General features: G+C 35.1%; 3 protein-coding genes across 3 annotated transcripts; 1 reads left to right on the plus strand and 2 right to left on the minus strand.

Annotated features, from left to right (window-relative positions):
* Positions 1–208: 208 nt before the first annotated feature.
* Positions 209–5,812, minus strand: MCM4 (Minichromosome maintenance (MCM2/3/5) family protein). The gene is made up of 18 exons (XM_086252985.1): positions 5,681–5,812; positions 4,936–5,598; positions 4,661–4,789; positions 4,485–4,566; positions 3,557–3,689; positions 3,399–3,470; positions 3,187–3,309; positions 2,988–3,101; positions 2,658–2,870; positions 2,472–2,570; positions 2,074–2,234; positions 1,725–1,821; positions 1,463–1,624; positions 1,009–1,089; positions 846–924; positions 612–748; positions 469–522; positions 209–355 (listed from the first exon to the last, which is right to left on the minus strand). Exons 1-18 carry the CDS (start codon positions 5,715–5,717, stop codon positions 281–283), a joined length of 2,511 nt encoding a protein of 836 aa, XP_086109111.1. The 5' UTR covers positions 5,718–5,812; the 3' UTR covers positions 209–280.
* Positions 5,813–12,379: 6,567 nt separating this feature from the next.
* SRS3 (SHI-related sequence3) lies at positions 12,380–13,468 on the plus strand. The gene is given in 2 exon segments (XM_086255351.1): positions 12,380–12,662; positions 13,089–13,468. Coding segments are annotated over 2 exon segments (663 nt in total).
* A 4,747-nt stretch (positions 13,469–18,215) lies between these two features.
* LOC147277067 (uncharacterized) lies at positions 18,216–19,255 on the minus strand. The gene has a single exon (XM_086253419.1). It carries the CDS (start codon positions 19,019–19,021, stop codon positions 18,425–18,427), a length of 597 nt encoding a protein of 198 aa, XP_086109545.1. The 5' UTR covers positions 19,022–19,255; the 3' UTR covers positions 18,216–18,424.
* Between the last annotated feature and the right edge of the window lie 198 nt (positions 19,256–19,453).

A 19,453-nucleotide genomic window follows, 5' to 3' on the forward strand; every position in this document is an offset into this window, starting at 1 on the left:
AACTGAAAAGTTATGAGTTTGTTCTACTACTTACAATTTTATGACATACCAACTTACCGAAAAACCACTAAAAAATAACTAACCAAAAAAAAAAATAATAATTTACACGCTCTGTAGTCACCTGCAAAAACAACTCTGTAGAAAACAAAACCCATGTAGCAGTAGAGTACCATGTTGAGTTGCCTTGAGGTCTCACTTAGTTGTGCCAATTAAAAAACCAATGTCAAAGTGTCAACCAATTCATTCATTCATTCCTTATTGTGGCCTTCCTCCCATCTCATCATACTCTTTTAACACTGTCTCCATGAATTGCCACAAATCCCTCGCTTGCAAGTGTAGTCATTGCATTCCTCAGCTGAAATACCCATAAAAGCATAATCATCAATGTGATCATTCTGTGTATGTGAGAGAGAGAGAGAGAGAGAGAGAGAGAGAGAGAGAGAGAGAGAGGGAGAGCAATATACTTACATCATTGAGGTGGATTTCAGTGCCAGAGCTCTGATTCTTCAGCTCCTCCAGCAACTACATGACACATTAATTAAGAACATTATGATGTTAGTTGTAGGCAGATTTAAATTTATTGCTTGTACATCTTGTAAATAAGCACACACCTCTAGCAAGCGCATTGACGGTCCCCCGAGTTGCATCTTGTCCATAATTATGTTGCGAGCTGCTGATACTAGACTATCCCTTCTCATTCTTTCACTTGCCGAAATTCCAGTAGTAATAAGATCCATGTCGATCGTTCCTTGAATACAAAAGTCAAACATTACATCAAACTGTGTTTGTCTTCATGGAAAGTAGAATCAAGAAAAAGCAAGTACATGTGCTGCGTAAAGCTATACCAGTGGAGTGATCCGTTGCTGATTGTTGCATTGCAACTTCCAAAAGCCGAAATGCCTCCACTACATCATGCTTTTCAACCTGCATATCAGGGCGTAAGTTTATTGATTTTACTCGTGATGAATCTATTGCAAGCTGTTAAGGCACAAGACAATCTTTGCTAACCCATTCTGAGAAACGAATCCGAGCCAGAGCTTCACTAAGACGTATCAAACTCTCAATCTGCCTAGGTGTTGCTGTTATCACCTGTTAAGATTATCAGATAAATGATAATGATATATAGACACCCCAATAAAAAATATATATAGAACCCACAAATTGACTGATTTTAGAATTAAGAAATTTGCTAAGAATCTTTAAGGTCAAAAGCAAATAAAAATAGCCACATTCAATGTATTTTGCAAATAAAGCGAATAATCATTTTGTGCAAAAAAAAAAAAAGAAAGAGGAAAAGAAGAAAAGAAGAAAAGAAAAGAAATTGCAAATGAAATTGGAAAAAGAATCATCACTTGATGGGAAAAACGATATATCAAGTGACAATATTGTTGCAAAGATTTAAGGTGGCAACATTCTTTATCAATTCTATTAAACAAGTATACATGAAGATAAAACCGTTTACCTTTTTGCTACTGCCTGGAAAATTTCCTCTCCTCCTCAATTCAACATAACCTCGAGTCAACTCTTCGGCAGCTTCATCAGATAATTGTGGGTGAATATGCTTTCGGGCATATCCCACATATGCAGTCAATGTAGGAAGGTCTAAGACATCCTGCTCTATGCTCTGCAAGTGGAGACAAGGAATTTTAAGATGAATGAGAGAGAGAGAGAGAGAGAGAGAGAGAATGAGAGATTCTGAGAGAGAGATCCCATATTCAGCAGACCTCAGGATCCTGGAAGTGCAAGGAAACAATATGCCTTGCAAGACGCCTGTCTGTCTGCTCATCAGCCTTGTCGAGGAGTAAGTAGATCAGGTCGAACCTGAGAAAAATTTAACAACCAGAGAGCAGCTCAAATCATTGGTAAAGCCTGTATTTGATGTTGTCAATGACATCATACTTTTCAGGTGCTGTTGGCTTTCAACAACCACATTTCAACAAAAATGAACCTTCACAGACCATGTGACATTCTTTACACCAATAACTCATCAAATCCATCGTAATTTTAGTTTAGGACCTTTTAAAGTTTTAAAAGTATTTGAAACCTGGTGGCAAGGCATAAATATCTTCTTACCTGGATAATAAGGTAGGAGGAAGGTGTATGTTGTCAATTACAGACAAGCGAGGGTTATAGCGTGAACCACTTGGATTTGCACAAGCCAAGACTGAAGTCCTAGCATTAAGGGAAGCAATGATTCCTGCCTTTGCTATTGAAACAGTTTGCTGTTCCATCACCTGGGAGAATAAGCATAATTAGAAACAAAGCCATCCATGGATAATGAGTTGCACATCAAGGAGTACTATAATGTAGTTTCTGAGCATGTACAAAGTAGTATACATAATGCCACTAAGCTATTCTAGTGGAGTCTCTTATAAGCCAAAAAAAACAATAAGAAAATAGAATTTAATAAGCATGTGAAATAAATACACATTTTTCCCATAAATTTGATAACAAGTAACAATATAACCAACCTCATGTAACATGCTCCTTGCACTTTCAGACATTTTGTCAAATTCATCAATGCAACAGATGCCTCTATCACTCAAAACTAAGGCTCCACTCTCTAAGACCTGAAAAGTCAAAGTATTTCCACTCAACTTCATATACTTCTATGAAATACCCGAACAGGAAAAAAAAAAACAAAAATAAAGTCATACAGTTTCCCCTGTTTCAGGATCTTTCGCAACATAAGCAGTCAAGCCAACAGCAGAACTCCCTCTTCCACTAGTGTATATGCCACGGGGGGATAGCTTGTGTATGTACTGGAGCAACTGGGACTTACTGGTTCCAGGATCGCCAACAAGAAGAATATTAATATCACCACGGAACCTAGCACCAGATGGCAACTTCAAAGCATTCCCACCAAAAAGCTGCATTTGGAGCAATTAACATTAGCATCAATTCAACAAATGACAAAAGACTAACTAAGTCGATTAAATGAGTCAATAAAGTAATCAAGGAATGCGTAATTGAAACATTTAAAGCACCTGGCAAAGGAGGCCTTTTTTGACATCATCTAACTCCCAGATGTTTGGTGCCAAAGACCTGGTTAATCGATCATATATATCAGGTTGTTTTGCCAGCTCTTTCAATTGCTCCACCTGCCATTCAAGCAATGATAAGATCAATGCAGATAGTAGAAATAAAGCCTGAAGCAAGTAAAGAAGATAGTATAAATTGATATACCTTTTTTTCATCAAAAAGAATCTCTTCTGAGTTTCCATCTAAGGAATTCTCAACTACCATTTGTTCCTCTGCCAGCATTCTTGACTTGTCAGATTTTTTTATATGCAGACAATCAATGTAAGTCTGTAATCAAAAGAAAAAAGATCATTAAATCCAGACCACCTCGCTGACAAAGAGCTTGAACTTTAACAGAGAAAAAGATGGAAACATGCCTTGAATAATGATTTTACAGTTCTCTGCGTTGGTCCAACTCTAACGGTCATAGCCCTGTATATCCCAGTAACCTATTGGAAAGGATCTCATTAAACTGATAAACAGGAAAGATCTGTATCTTTCTTAGGGTCGCACAAGCATTACCATATGGTCTTACCTCAATTCTGTCACCTGGTTTTCCAGCATCAACCAGTTTATCATGCATCAGCAAGCTCACTGTATGTGGTGTCCCTCCTTCGGGGATCTCATCAGGCGTCTCCTGGAGTCTCACAATCTGTTTATCGGTAAACCTGATTCAGAAAGTAGGACCTATTAAAAATAATTTCATTGCAAAACTCTATTTCAAAACTGTAAATGTCACTTTGTCAACTCATTTATTAGCTGAATCAGCTTATTTGATAGAAGTTTTGTTCCTCAATATCTTTCCTTTCAGTTGTTTTTACAGAATATAGTCATATTTCCTAAACCTTCTGTAATTTCACCTTTTTCAATCTCTGGGGATCTTCTTTCTGTTTTCAATTTTGCCTAAACCATTGATGCATTTGAGACAATAAGATTTTTAGTTTTATAGATTATGAAGTCCTGTATAGATCTGGACTTTCAGATGTTATCATGAAAGATTGACACTAAATTTGATAAAAATTGTAAGTGACACTAATTTTTTTCTAAGCAGGAGCAAAGTTCAAACCTTGTTACTCATAATTGTGGCTGAAGTGGGCCTATATTCAAATCAAAAGCCTTTATCCTAAACGTCTGTTGGGTAAGATCAAGTTACTTATTAAACACCTCTAGAAAAGATAGGATATAATCTACTTTCTCTTTATGTGCTAACAATACTTCTAGCAAGCAACAATAAAAGCAAAGACCAAGTGAAGAAAGCATGTAGAATCATTCCTCCTCTGAGTAAAAAACTCAAATTTATGAAACACCTACTACAAATTAAAGATGTCAGTAAAAAAAAAAAAAAAAAGTTCTTTGAAAAAAAAAAAAAAGGATATAAATGCAACATTTCATATCCATATGGTGACCATATAACAACCAGAACATCATAAAAAGTTCACTCATATATTCAGGCTATGAATTACCTGCATCGGTTGTGAACAAGTTGCATAGAATTCCTGGCTTGACACTCTTCCTTCAGGCATCTTGTAGGTTCAGTTATTCGCCCTGATAGCATTCAGCATTCAACACTCAACGAACAATATAGAAATTTGTCTAAAACTAAACTAAACCAATAAACATAAGAACCCAACAAGGTTACCTTTCTCTACTGGAAGAGGGTCGGAGTAGTAACCACACACAAGACATCTAAATATTGCTTCCCTTATTTCAGGTATTATCGAACTAGACCGAATAATCATTCCCTTCAGTGAAACCATCCTCTCAATGTCTAACAAAAGATACACTCAAATCAGTCCATATCTTCATATATACATCTCATTGATCAACAACAAACACAGAAAAAAAAAAAAAAAAACACCCAAAAGGAAAGGAAGGAAAATGGGATTGAAATATAATTAGGTGTAGAAAACTAACCACATGGGTTGAGATTTCTCATTGATGTTGATGTTTTGAGATTGAAAATCCGAGTCTGAATGTGCTTTTCGAATAAGGGGTTTATGACAGGCAGCATTTCCATCAAAACAATGTCGAAAATAGCAAGAACCTCAAGTGGGTACCTGACCATCTTGGCATACAAATCCGAATCGTAATCAAAGACATTGCGTGCATCAACATCAAGTGAATCTCCTTCGACTTCAATAACTCTCTTGATGGCCTCAATGTACTTCCCTTCAGTATAATACTCACTCTCCGTATTCCTATCCGATTCTTCCCGAAAATTCTTCAAGAACCTAACAATGGCCACCTTAACATCGTTCACACTAATATTCGTGCCCCACACAAATGTGGGGCGGTCCTCGTCCATGTCGTACGCGTCTCCGCCTTCGGAAGAAGCCGGGACATCGGAGGTCGAAGACGGGGTAGGGGCAGCTCCATTGCGGCCGTTCGAACGGCCACGATTGCTCGATGGAGTCGGAGTTGTTTCCGAGGTGGCGAACCGGGAGTGGTGGGCCGGCGGGGTTGCAAATGCGGTCGGTGTAGCTGATCGCTGCCGCCTGCTGCGGCGAGCAGCGTCCGCCGGGGACGAGAACGTGTTGCCGATTGGGCTCGAAAATGAGTCATCGGGAGAAGAAGGTCCTGCAAAATTTAGATTTTCATTAATACATACATACAAATTGAAATCAAGGGTTTCTGGGTAGAGAGAGAGAAAGGGGCTTACCGTTGTTGAAGTTGGCTGGAGAAGAATCGGAAGCCATGGCTGGAGAGAGGTGGAGAGGTTGTGGGGTTTGGAGAGTTTGGGCGGCACAAAGTGTTTGCCCTCTTTGCTGGGTTGAGTTTTGGCGGGAGGAGGTTGTGATTTTCCCGCCAGAAGTTTTGTTGGCTAACTTGGCTTGGATGGTCTTTTCTTGTTTTTGGGCTCGGGGTATGGGCTTGGATGGGTTTGGAGCCCATGAACTGTTGGATCAAGAACAGATGACTGGGAACTTTGAATGGGCCTTTATTATGGCATCTAACTAATCACCTTACGTCTTGAACCAGGCCCAACTACAACAAAAGAAAACACTCAAACATGAAGATATAGGAAAATCAGTAGTGCTAGACATCCCCCATTTATATACCATAATTTCATAGCACCTTATGTGGCAACTTACATGGCATTCATGCATTGGACACTAAAAAATAAAAACAAAAATCCAAAAAGAAAAAGAAAAAGAAAAACTTTGTCCAGTAAAATAATGACACGTAAGATAGTATAAAAATATGGTATAAAAATATGGTAAATATAGCATTATTCATAGAAAAATAGTACCTTCTGAAAAGTTGTTTTCGAATATGTGCAAATGTGAAAATATTTCCGAAACTAGCACTTTAGGCCTACAAAAAGTTTTTTTTTTTTGGCCAAGAGGCCTATAAAAAGTTTAAATTACCTCACATCGTATATAATGTGGCAAAAAATGTGTCTATAAATGTTGATAATGGGATGATTGTCGATAGTATTGATTGACAAGCATACCAACAATACGTTTATTGCAACAATATGGTCAAGAAATTATCTATTACAGCAATGTGGTCGATAAATGGTTTACAATTGTTGATAGTGATCGATGAGTATACCAACAATTTATTTGTTACAGCAAGGGTCGAATTTCGCCCAATATAATTCCATGCAATTCGATTTTCTTATTTTTACACTAAGACCAACATGATCCATTTCTTACAAACCATCTCTTTCACTAACTCAAGTCGCAAAAAGGCTCATGTTGAAAAATAGAAATTGAGATTGACCCACATGAGATGTGTTGCAAATTCAAATGTTTGAGCAAGAGAGAGAGAACACAAATAGGTTTAGGACTTGAGAATCATGAAAAAAAAAAAAAAAAAAAAGGGATGTCTTATGAGATTTTGATTTAAGAAACATGCAAAAGTGAAAGGAGGAATAGACATTAATATAGTTGAATATTATTTCGTATTCATTAGTCCCAAAGGAAAGCAAAACCTCAACGAAATGAGACGATGACAAAAAGAAGATGATTAGAGAGAAAATAGAGACTAGGGGCCGAGAACGAGAGAAAAAAGTTCAAGTAAGGGCATTGCTTATCAAAATGTACTATTTTCCTCTAAAAACAAATAAAAAAATGTACTGTATATTTTTGTAAATTTTGCAGAAAAAAAACAAGATAATTATAATAACATCCAATGTATATTGTTAAAACTGGAGGAGTTAGTTCGGATGTGTAGCTGTAAATCTAGGCACCTGAGTCTGAATTTTCAGTTCGACGTAGCCTTGAAGCCAGGCAAAAATAGAGGTAAAATATCTTGTGAATCTCCTAGGTCTGGCGTGGATTGTCTGCTTTTGACTGGCCCAAAGAATTAGTCTAATGTACGAAATCTAGCCCATGACATTCTCGGTTACTAAAAAAAAAAAAAAATCTTTAACCACACCCACATTATATAAAAAGTAAAAATAAAAACTACGGCCACATGTTTATTGGAAAAAAAAAACTTACATGTTGGTTTACAGGTGTATACATTATTTCTTTCATAATAAAATATTACATAACTAATATGAAAAGAGATATTTTGATTGTGTTACGTATAAGTTTTTCTATGAATATTGTGTGTAGTTAGATGTTGTTAGCACTTAACTTTTGTCAAGTAAAATCAAAGTAATAGTGACTCATATTCATATGCAATAAAGTTTTCAACATAAAACTGTCGGCCGGGTTACCATTTCTAATCTTTCTCATGCCGATGGGGCCATATGTTATTTGTTGTTGCACATGCATTTTGTCAAGCCATTAATTGCTAGAGCTTTTTGTCCCGGACTCATTGTTCTCACTGACTTCACAGTGTAACTCTATGAGTTGGCATTGTCGCCTAGCAAATACTTCACTAGTTGATGCCTGCATTGGGCCAATACACTTCGGCAGCTAACAATGTACAATGAACAATGCATGATCGATGCAAACTTCACTTTGACTGTCACAATATTTGGTGTATATATATCTGGAATCTTCGATTGAGGTTATACCTTATTAATTTTAGCCATAGTATTGTTTGTGGGATTTATTATACATTGTATTTTAATGATGGAGACTATTTATTTTCTAAGTCTATTTTCAAAAATGATTCTTATAAAAAATTAGATAAAATAAAAAACTTTGTAATCATTTGATTAAATAGTCTTTATCAAAATTACTATGTTTATTTATTTATTCGATTAAAATTATGTATTTTAATAATTTATAATTTATTTAACTTTTTACACTGATAATCTTTGATTAAAGATTTAGAAAATAAATGACTCTAATTATTGAAATACAAATATACAACACAAAATGGGTCTCACAAATTATATTTTATTATGGCGAAAACGAGGTATACCCAAGGTGTTCGATTTTTGGGGGTTTCGAAATTTTAACACAAAACTAACAAAATTTCGCCGAAAATTTCGAAATTTCGGCAAAACTTTCAGCTCGAGGAGGCGGAAACCATAGGAGAGGGGAGGAAGAGGCGAGTTGCCCTCGTCGCCAGCCATCGCCGGAGGCAGCAGATCAAAGAGAGATCAGAGGGTGATTGGGCTGGGAAGAGAGAGAAGAAAGAGAAAAGATCTTAGAGAGAGAAGAGATGAGAGAGAGGAAGAAGGAAAGAGGAAGAGGGAGGAAATAGAGGAGATGCGCAGGGTCTGGTGTGTCTCATGTTTGCAGTGGCGTCTAGGACTAGGAAAGAGGAGATGAGAAGAAAGAGGAAGTTACGGGAAGAAAGAAAAGAGAAAGGAAGGAAAGAAAAGAAAAAAAAAAAAAAAGGAAAAAAAAAGTTTATTGTTAATTGGGATTTGGGGCCTTTGGGCAATTGGAAAGAAAAAAAAAAGTTTGAGATTTCGTTTAGTTGTTTTTAAACCCTAAACCCTAATACATTTATATATAAAAATAATTAAAAATACTTTAAAGGGCCTAAACCCTAATATCTTAGTGTGTAGATTATAAAGAATAAAGAGTATTAGAGTATATATAGTATATATAATTTAGTGTATAATTTATAAAATATGAATATATTAATTTCATTTATTCATTGTACTAATTTTATTTAACAGTATTTGCCTCCAGCGCGCATTATATTCATCACATATTATATGAAACCTATCAAATAATTTAGTTTCTTTAATATTTTTTTTATCAATGTAGTAGATAATATATTAAATAAACATATGATAAAGTTTCATTCAAAATTTCCGTATTTTGATAGCAATTTCTGTCGTTTTCGTACAATTTTTGTCAAAATTTTAAAATCTTCAAAATTTTTGCCGAAATTTTCATTAAAATTTCTATCAAAATTTGTTCGAAACCTGGAATTTTATTCCTTGCTGTACCTCATTTGAAAGGCCGTCTGTACCTATATATAATGTCTAGTGCCAATTAAGTATCTACTTACATATATATATATGACTCGTGCCTCAATTGGATGTAGAGAGGCACTGCTCTCTGATATATAGGACTCTTCTATTTATGGACCACAAGATTGGAATTAATATTGGGATTGAGTTAAGAAGCTTGTGCACCTTAATTAATTAGTATTCGATAAAGCCCATTGGAGTTGAAGTAGCTAGCTGCCTAGCTCTAGCTAGCCAGTAGCTTACTGCTGTACATGGCCAACTGTCTAGCTAGGGTGCAGTTCAATGTATATACATATGTGTATATATAGGCCATGTTTGAAGTTTGAACTCATGAGTGGTACTTGGTACAGTAGTGGGTTGTACATATAAAGTAGGCTTGTAGGTTAAAAGAGGCAGGCAGGCTGCAGGCTGCAGGCAATAAGATCAGTCTCCTTCAACTAGCTGAAGCCACGCACGCACTAGTACTTGTTAATTGGCAGTTAGGTGGGAGACCTTTCTGCTGCAATATGCCACTTACTGTTTATAGCTAGTGCAAACATCTGACACCCCCGAATTGACCCCAACAAATATCATTATAGCTAGCTAGATATTAATTAATTAAATTAACAGATTAAAAACAGCTTCAATTAGAAGAAATTAATTAATTATATATAAAGCAAGAACTCCTGCAAGGTGATCATATATATAATCAAAGAAAATATCTAGAGTAAGGATGGGTTACTCAGTACTAGTGATGAACAAATAATATTGAGTGATTTAGAGTTGACTACTTGGCCTAACATATACTTGTTATATTTGATAAAAAATATATATTTACATACTCTTATACCATAAATAAATTTGAGCAATTAATCCATGCAAAATTAATTGACAATATGGTATGTAGAGATGTCCAATGCTTTATAAATTACTATGAAAAACATAATTTTTTAATATGAAACAATATTCTATATTCTCATAATTAAGGATCACCAATACATCCGCACTACACTATCGGCATCGTAGAAAATTCGGAAATTGAATTGCTAAAAGCATTATATATGGAAATTCTTGTATGGTAAGAAACTAAGGATGAATCGATATTTCTGGTCTAGCTGCTAAGAGAATATAAAGATATATATATATAGATTGAAATGATTATTTGCTCACCATATAGTGGGAATTCTAATTGATAGATAAGGCCATGTCAATTAAACCAAATATGAAACCAAGCCTTTTCATGAAGATATATCGACCGATCGAATCAGCTGGATGAAGCTAGGTTAGTCATGATAATTAAAGTAATGCGAGTTTTCCGGGTGCAAGGACGAATATATATATTTGTTAAAGCAGCAGCTGGCCAGCTGCAGAGACTGAGTACGAACTGGATCGAGTACTCACAGTGATCGATGTATCTTCATCAGTAGATCATATATCTATCTATCCACAGTAGTACCTAGCTAGCTCCTTGAGAAAATTTGTAACTGTTGTAGCTGTGGCCTGTGGGCTGTGGGAGGTTATAGCTGTAATAAAGCTAGCATTCTTGTCCTCAGCTATGGCCTTAGCTAGTGTTGGGTTCGGTGCATTCCTCCTTAATTAGTAAAGGTGATTAATTAACACATGGGGTTGATCACTTGGCAATGAATCAAGGTCCACTTTCTACCTTCAGGGAGCGTATTTAATTGGTTTGTACAATTAAATCTCCCAAATGTTGAGTGTCCTCACATGTGAGGAGGCATCATACTCTAATTTCTTTTTAAAAAAAGAAATGATGAAAAATTCAAATATCATTTCAATTGAGAATCACTTAAAGGATTGAGATCGAGCAAGAGATTGACATCCTAATGGATACAAGGACTTGAGTTTAAATTAACTCGATCTTAAGATACTATTTGTAAACGTCGGTAGAATTTGCCAAGCACGCATGTACGCATATAGTGTGCTCTTGTCAACACTCCTTTGTCATATTGGCTTAATTAATTGTTATTTCTTCTAGGTGATCGAGGGGATTTATTCCCAACACATGATCGTCTCTTTTTTTCTAATAAATTAGAAAGATAGAGCAAAATTACGGGTTCTTTAATGTTAAAAAAAAAAAAAGAGTATGAAATAAGTTTGTAAATTCAAATAGTTTACATTCGAACCTCATGAAAACCTATGAAGAAATGGGTTGTGGAGATTTTCCCGTTCTCGGAAAAAAAAAAAAAATAAAGTTGGTGAACATAGGTAATTAAATTTGTTAATTGGGTATTATTTTTTACCCTCTTATATCAAAATAATTATTTTTCTACAATTTTTCTGCACTTGATGATGAAGGGTCAAATGTTAAATGAATTTATTTCATTTTTTGTTTCCTATCATTATATATAGTCAGGTTAAAAGTTAAGTACTATAAACAAACCGAGGATCGGGATCCATAATTAAGTCTCATGATAGAGCTACCCAATTTGTTTCACAAGTGTACAAATACACACTTCCAAAAACAATCATGCTTACTTTGTTATAACTTATCATCAATGTTATCTCGAAAGAACTTCACCTCTCTCTCTCTCTCTCTCTCTCTCTCTCTCTCTCTCTCTCTCTGTGTACTCATATATTGCTTTTATTATTTTGGTGCTGTTTACTTCAAAACTAGAATTGAAGGCGGCGTTAAGTTAAAATGGCCTGTAATTATACTTAATATAAACTCTCTGATGCTAAATTCTGAACAACAAGAATTCTGCTAGCTACTTAATTGTTACTTTATAGCACTAACTACCTAGTTAATATATATAATTAGAGCTAGGCGTCAGAAAAAGCACCCTAGATAGATACCGTACAATTAAGTAGCTAGCTAAAAGAACAACTCAATCTCTCAAACCCCAAAACTCAAACAACACCCCCACCTCTCTCAGATATCACCCAGCTGCAACTTACAGCAGCTAATTAAGAAGAACCTCTAATTTCTGCAAAAATTGAAGAACAAGTATAGAGTCCAGGATGAATGAGATGAAAATGAAGAAGCTAGCAAGCTAGTTTGTAAAGGGTAGCTAGCTAGTTTGAAAGATGGTGAGGGAAGCAGGAAGAGGAGGGTTGATGACAGGGCCAAGGTGCCAAGACTGTGGGAACCAAGCCAAGAAGGAGTGTATGTACATGAGATGCAGAAATTGCTGCAACAGCAAAGGGTTTCACTGCCAAACCCATGTCAAGAGTACTTGGATCCCTGTGTACAAGAGAAGAAGGCGCCACCAGATCATGACCATGACCAGTCAATATCATCACCCTACCATCACAATCCCAACACAGTTCATCATCAATCCCTTTATTTCATCAGGTACAGTACTGTACTGTTGTTAATTATAAGTTTCCACACAATTACCAAAACATCATACATGTTCGATCAGTGTATGTGCACTTAGATAGAGAGAGAGAGAGAGGATTGAAACTTTTTCAGACACAGCAAAAGATCATTAAGTATTTGCTGTTGGATGTGATCTATCCATACTAACCCTAACACACATCCTAGTACTGTAGCTAAGATTGTAAATCTGGACATAATGAGGACTCTAGCTAACAATATAACAAATATATATTATTATTGTACAGGGTTTAATCTGCGAATCTGAATTATTGATTAAGTTAATGTGTGGTTCAGATTTCATAAATCTGACCATAGAACATTACCCATTATATAGATATATAATTGCTTGTGACTGTATTATATGATAAATTCATTTTGTCATAGTAATCAACTTATGTACATATTTAGGGTTAGAAGAGGTAAATTTTCCAGCAGAAGTGAATTCCACGGCTACATTTCGCGGCGTTCGGGTTCGTTCCGGGGAAGATCATATGGTGGATGAGCACGCCTACCAGACAAGTGTGATCATAGGAGGGCATGTATTCAAGGGCATTCTCTATGATCAAGGCCCTGATGATCAAAGCTCATCTTCTCATCATCAACATCATCTAATGAAGCAAACTAATCACAATTCTATTAACGCTGATGCTGATGCTGCTGCCATAGCCAATAGTGGTACTGTGAAAACTACTACTGCTTCCACTTCAACTGCTGCACCAGTAGTACCACCACACCCTCCTAATTCGTCAGACCCCTTTAATGCTTTCAGGCCTGGTACGCAATTTTTCATTTAATTAATCCTTTATGAAATCATAAAGGAATTCTCAACAAATAGCTTTCCATATATATATATTCATCACCATTTTCTGTATAATTAATAAATATATTCAACCAAATATTGGAATGTAATTAAATTAATGAAAGAGAGTACTACACTCATGTTCATCATCATCAATTATATCCCTTTCTCTTTACTGAGTTGTATATATGTAACACTATGGTTTCTGTTCTTGTACGTTTAAAGCACACATGATCAAAGTATAGCGACAAAGATGTATATAAAAATATAAAAGAAAACAAGATCAAGAGGATGCATTAATTTACTTCTGCTTTGTTCAAATTCCAATGTCTAGATTATGTGCATGATAATATATTCTCTGTGTGAAATGTTGAATGTATGTACAGGTGGGTTTTGCCATTTGTCTTGTTGTGTGGTTAATTCTCATGTTCAAGATTAATTAGTTTTAGTTATGAGTTAATTATAGTTGTTTATGAACTTCGAAACCACTTTTTTCCAACATTTCCGTTTCTTTGCCTGCTTGAAGTAATGTCTGGACAAATTACAAAGACTGCAAGCTTGTTTCTTTATCGTAGTCCCAAGTACTATGCATGTGCCTATATATATCTAAATATATAATTTTCTAATTAAACATATATGTAAAAGAAAATACACACACACAGACACAATCATAGAGAGGGAGCATGCATGACACATATAATATTGAGCAATTGCGGCTCATCAAAGGCTGCTTTAATTTGAATACAAACATTCAGAAAAAGTGATGAGACACGTTTTGCCCTTGTTATATTTGCACATTACCACAATGATAATATTGGTCTATTGTATTTTTTGTGCATATTACTGCATTAGTACTATGCTTTTTGTATATGTTTTCATTTCTCTATAAAGTGGTAGTAGCATACATAATCAATGATTTAAAGCCGCCTTTATATGTATAAGAATTCTACTTTAACATGGAATGTGATATCCAGAGCATTTGTGTTCGAACGCACTCTCATATTCTGTATTGACTCCGCATATATATACATGCATTCTACAACAAAAAAATGCCTATTTATATACAAGGTAATGTGTTTTTATTACATATGTCATGTTATGGAAAATTTATTGGGTGTAACCGATATACTGCCACGTGGTGTAACCAATCTAAAATGTAAGGGTATTGTTGGACGGCATGTTTATATTAGTAGAGTATAGTATTAATAACATCCACCCATATTAAAATACATAATTGATTATATCACTTAGCAGTGTATCGTTTATACATAATAATTTTTCCATGTATGTTATTTAGTCAAATAAGATTAATCCAATAGTTTATTTATGGCTAAATTAACAGTTTAACAACACAAGTATAAAAAAATATTTTTTAAATATTGTATGTATATTTTTTCATTGAGCTTGGAGGCCAGGGGAATCATCACCCTATAGACCTAGAACAATAAAGCTAGCCCCATAAGGTGGTTATTTTATTATTAACACAGACAAATAAAAGATTAGTGTTGGGCATCTTATTGTGAATATATTGAAGCTTTAATAAGAAAGCACTAAACAAACCCCATGCCTAATCTTTTCTGCTAAAAAGACATCCACAGACACTAACTATAGGAAAAGAAGGATACCTCAATCACACTACCACTGGAATATATCCCTAGTACTTGAAAAGATATAATAAAAAGTCATTTTAATTATTCAAGTGGCCGGTTCTATTCATAGTGTAGGAATCCATATATATACAGTGGATTCTGGTATATAAGGAGTTTCTAGATGACTTACCAATTGTAGTCGATCATATGAAATTGAAAAGTTAGACAAAAGGCTTCAATAGGAAGACATGTTAGCATTTAATACTATTTCTAGCTTTTGAGTAATTAATTAAAGTGGGATGATGTTTTTTTTTTTTTCTAGGTTTAAAAAGAAAAAGTGGGATGATGATTTTTTTGAAGGTTAATTAACAAACCTTGTGGATCCAGAAGCATAAGATATATACATTGAAATGCATCATGAACCATGCAGGCACACCAAATTAAGCCACTGCTAAAAGAAGATTATTATAATTCCTAAAATCCCATATAGAGTAGTCTTTACTCTTTTAACTTTTATATAGAGTAGTCATGACTGCCAACCAACAGATGGCAAGAAATTAAAGGAGGAAAAAATGAATGCATACCACATCCAATTGGGTTTTCTGGTTGATTTACAATATATTCAAATTTTTGTCATCAAACTTTTAGGTTATAATTTTGAAAAATAATTAATTGGTAATAAAATCCAACCCCCCCCCCCCCCCCCATAGCTCTATGTAGCTTTTCATGTTTGCTGCATATATATAGATATATATTTTTTCAATCATATAGGATCAACTGTCACTATCACGTACTGCTGTGTGACCAAAATCAGCACATCATGCCTCTGATTAATTATTAAATTAATTTAGCCATGCCATGCATGATTTGCATATAGATGTAAAAAGACTTCATTTTTTTTCATGTAATTAATTATTTTGTCTTGCTTATATAATTGATTTGTCATTCAAACACTAATCTTATTATAGAAAGAATATATGCTTTAATTTGTGCTTCAATTAGACAATGTTTGACCTTGTAATTAAACAATTACAATAAGTAATTCCTTGCTAAATTAATTAAGTTGACAAACATCAATCAATTAATATATATATATATATAACCATAAGCAGTCCCTTAATTTGCTACAAATACAACTGACTGACACTTACATGCATGGCAGTCCCTTATATAAACACAAGATACAAATGGTCTTCTTCTTATCTTCACACAATAAGTTATATATTAAACTCCTGATGTCCCTTAAAATGTTCATAAACACTATGAAATTAACTAATTAGGACAATGCATGCAACCCAATCTTTTTACCAACTTTTTCTCTCCAACCTATATGGCAAACTACAATGATGTGTGGTGAAGTTTTGTTGTTTTGTTAATTTCTTAAATGTGATGATGCGGTGTGACCTTATCAGATGCCATGTAGGTTGAGAAAAAAAAAGTTTAAAACATTACCATTATCCAATTAGGTTCAACTTTGATTCTGGGATTTTAGTTAATACTTGTAGTTAAGTTGCATGAATATATATATATATATATAATGTTAAAATTTTATAAAACTTTGTATTTGTATGGGAAGAGCTTGAAGAGATAATCAATGGATTTCAAATGATGAATCATTTGATCAAACTAATGTCTTGCACTTAATGTCTTAATGGTCTTGTAACTGATGTCAGCTCATTAACCCAAATCCATTCTTTCAAGTTTGGAATCTGCTAATTCTTTCAACCAAAATGTCCTCCTCATGACTCTGCAAGCCAAATTTCATATCTAAGATTACTTTAGTGTATGAGTTGGGATCATAATTAGCTAGCAAACTGCCTATTTGATCTCCGTGTTATGAAAAATTATTGTATATGACAGTTACATCATTTGACTTGTTACATGGTGTTACCATAGAATAATTTCTCCGTATTATGAGAAAATAGTTATAGCTCCAGCTCCGACAATAATACTGATTGAAAAATAGAAAAATAAATTAAAACCAATCCAAACAATTTGATCTTCAAACACATTGGTCTAGCTAGAAAAACGTAAAGTAGCATGAACTTCGCCTGAACATGTATCATACAATGCAATTCTGTTTTTGGTAATTTCACTTGATTAGTAATTGAGCAAATGAGCAATGATATGACATGACCTGGACCATGGGATTGTATTAACTATTAAGTGGGATAGGATACTAACTATTTGCTGGTATTGCCATATACATGCATGTTTGCCCTAGCACATTACCATGGATCTGTGTATGGTGAATCACAAATTAACAGTACTTTTTGTTTCCATTAATTTGTGATAACTGACCTCTAGAGCCTACCTCCTCAAGCCCAGTGATGAAAATCCTCCTTGCTACTCATTCTTCTGACCCTTTTGTGTCTATCAAGTTGTTCATCAGAGCATGTCATGAGCATGAAAACAGTGATACGGCTAATGTAGTAGTGCTGAATAAGCTGAATTTAAAAATACAGCAGTAGTGGTTTTGATAGTTGTAGAGTGATGCAAACCTTTGGCAGTGATATTTGGATATGAAATATTGATGTTGTAAGTAGAGAATAATGTCTTAAAGGACACAGTACATACCCCAAATTTCCAAAACCAGAGCTAATAGCACACAAGTAGCAGTGATGCATCAATCTAATCAAAGAAACTTCAAACTCCAAAAAGAAAATTTTCAACAGCACTACAAATTCCACCATCAAGGTAACAATCGCCTCAAGATCTTTTAACCATAAAGCAAATAGTATTACTCCAGTCCACTATTGAATTCATTACTACAAGGGAAGATCAAATTCAAGGCCCAAAAGCAAGCATGACAAATGTCAAGTCACCAACTATCAAAATGATCAAATGAACAGCAGCAAATGCACAATAAACCAAATTCAGAAATGGTCAATTGGGTTTCACTTTAACCCTCCAAATTTTCATTTTGCATCCCCAATTAACCCTTCCACCCTCTCAAATGGGAAAAAACACTTCCCCCAGCCAAACCAATATGATAAAAGACAAAACGAAAGAGCACATAGAATTGTACCATACATATAGTCATCAACAACTTCAATTAGATCTTTATAGACAATGAAAGATAATTGGTCAGAGGCTCAGAGGCTCAGAGTAAGCAACCACTACATATACAATATAGGCAACCAGGTCATCAACTACATCAATAAGATCTTTATAGACAATGAAAGATAATTGGTCAGAGACTCAGAATTAAGCAACCCACAAACCAAACCCCAAATTCCCCAATTAACATCAAACTACTACTTCACCCAACCACACAGCAATTTTACATCTAAACCCAATTGTGAAAGATACCCAAATCTTCAAAGATCCAATCTTTCCTGGAAATTCACAGCAAAAGCCCTCTAGTATATGTGCTTCAAGCCCAGGCCATGCTTCCCACGAACGCAGCCAGGCCTCACAAGCAAGTAAGGCGATCGCTTGGAAGTGTGCATCTTCGGAAACGTCCTCTTCCCCAATTTCCTCAGCCTCTGCCTTCCAAACTTGTCGCTCACAGACCACGGCACGAGCTCGTCATCTAAACCATACACATCATCACCCTCACCCTCATCGTTATCCTCATCATCATCATCATCATCATCATCATCATCATCATCATCATCATCGCCATGCCCAATACCGTAATCAAGAAGGGGTTTGAGACCTACATCACGAAAACGAACAAGAAGGTGATGATGGGTTTCGATTGGATCAGTCAAAGACGAAGCAGGCCCATCAAACCCATAAGACACATTTCCTTCTTGATCATCTTCTTGTTCTTGTTCCTCTTGTTCTTGATCAGAGTCGAAGTGGTGGTGCTTCTCTGAGTCGGCATCAGAGGCATCGATGAATTCCCAGTGTGACAGACCCAGACCCAGAACTCCTTCTTCTTCTTCTTCTTGTTCTGCTTCTATTTCCAAGAATTCAAACTCTTCTGCGTCCATGGAATTTGGCTTCGACATATTTCCCAATTCTCTTCTGTTTTTTTCTGTTTTTTCTTGAAAATGAAATTATTGGGGGTTCAGTTTTATAACAGGCTCTGCGTTTGGGAATCTGAGATGCAGTGTTGAGGAAGGATGATGCGTCCGCGCCTGCAAGTAAACTCGCCCCATTGGTGCACGTGAATCTACCAATGGGTTTCTTCCACGTGTCACATGTCAGTTTTTGAAGGATTTTTGGCCTGGATTACCAAACATGTGATTATTTATTTAAGTTTTTTTTATTTTTTATCATAAATAGTCCTTCAATTTTAAGTTTTTAACCAAAATATCAATTTAATTTTTAAAGTATATTTTCACTTAATGTAGTCCTTCATATTTATCACCACACGTCAATGTTGTCATTTCATGCAATTCTATTTGAATTGACGTAAAAAATAATCACGTGAGCTGTAC

This window comes from Dryas octopetala, chromosome 8 (assembly GCF_963921425.1).
Source record: "Dryas octopetala chromosome 8, drDryOcto1.1, whole genome shotgun sequence".
Taxonomy (NCBI): domain Eukaryota; kingdom Viridiplantae; phylum Streptophyta; class Magnoliopsida; order Rosales; family Rosaceae; genus Dryas; species Dryas octopetala.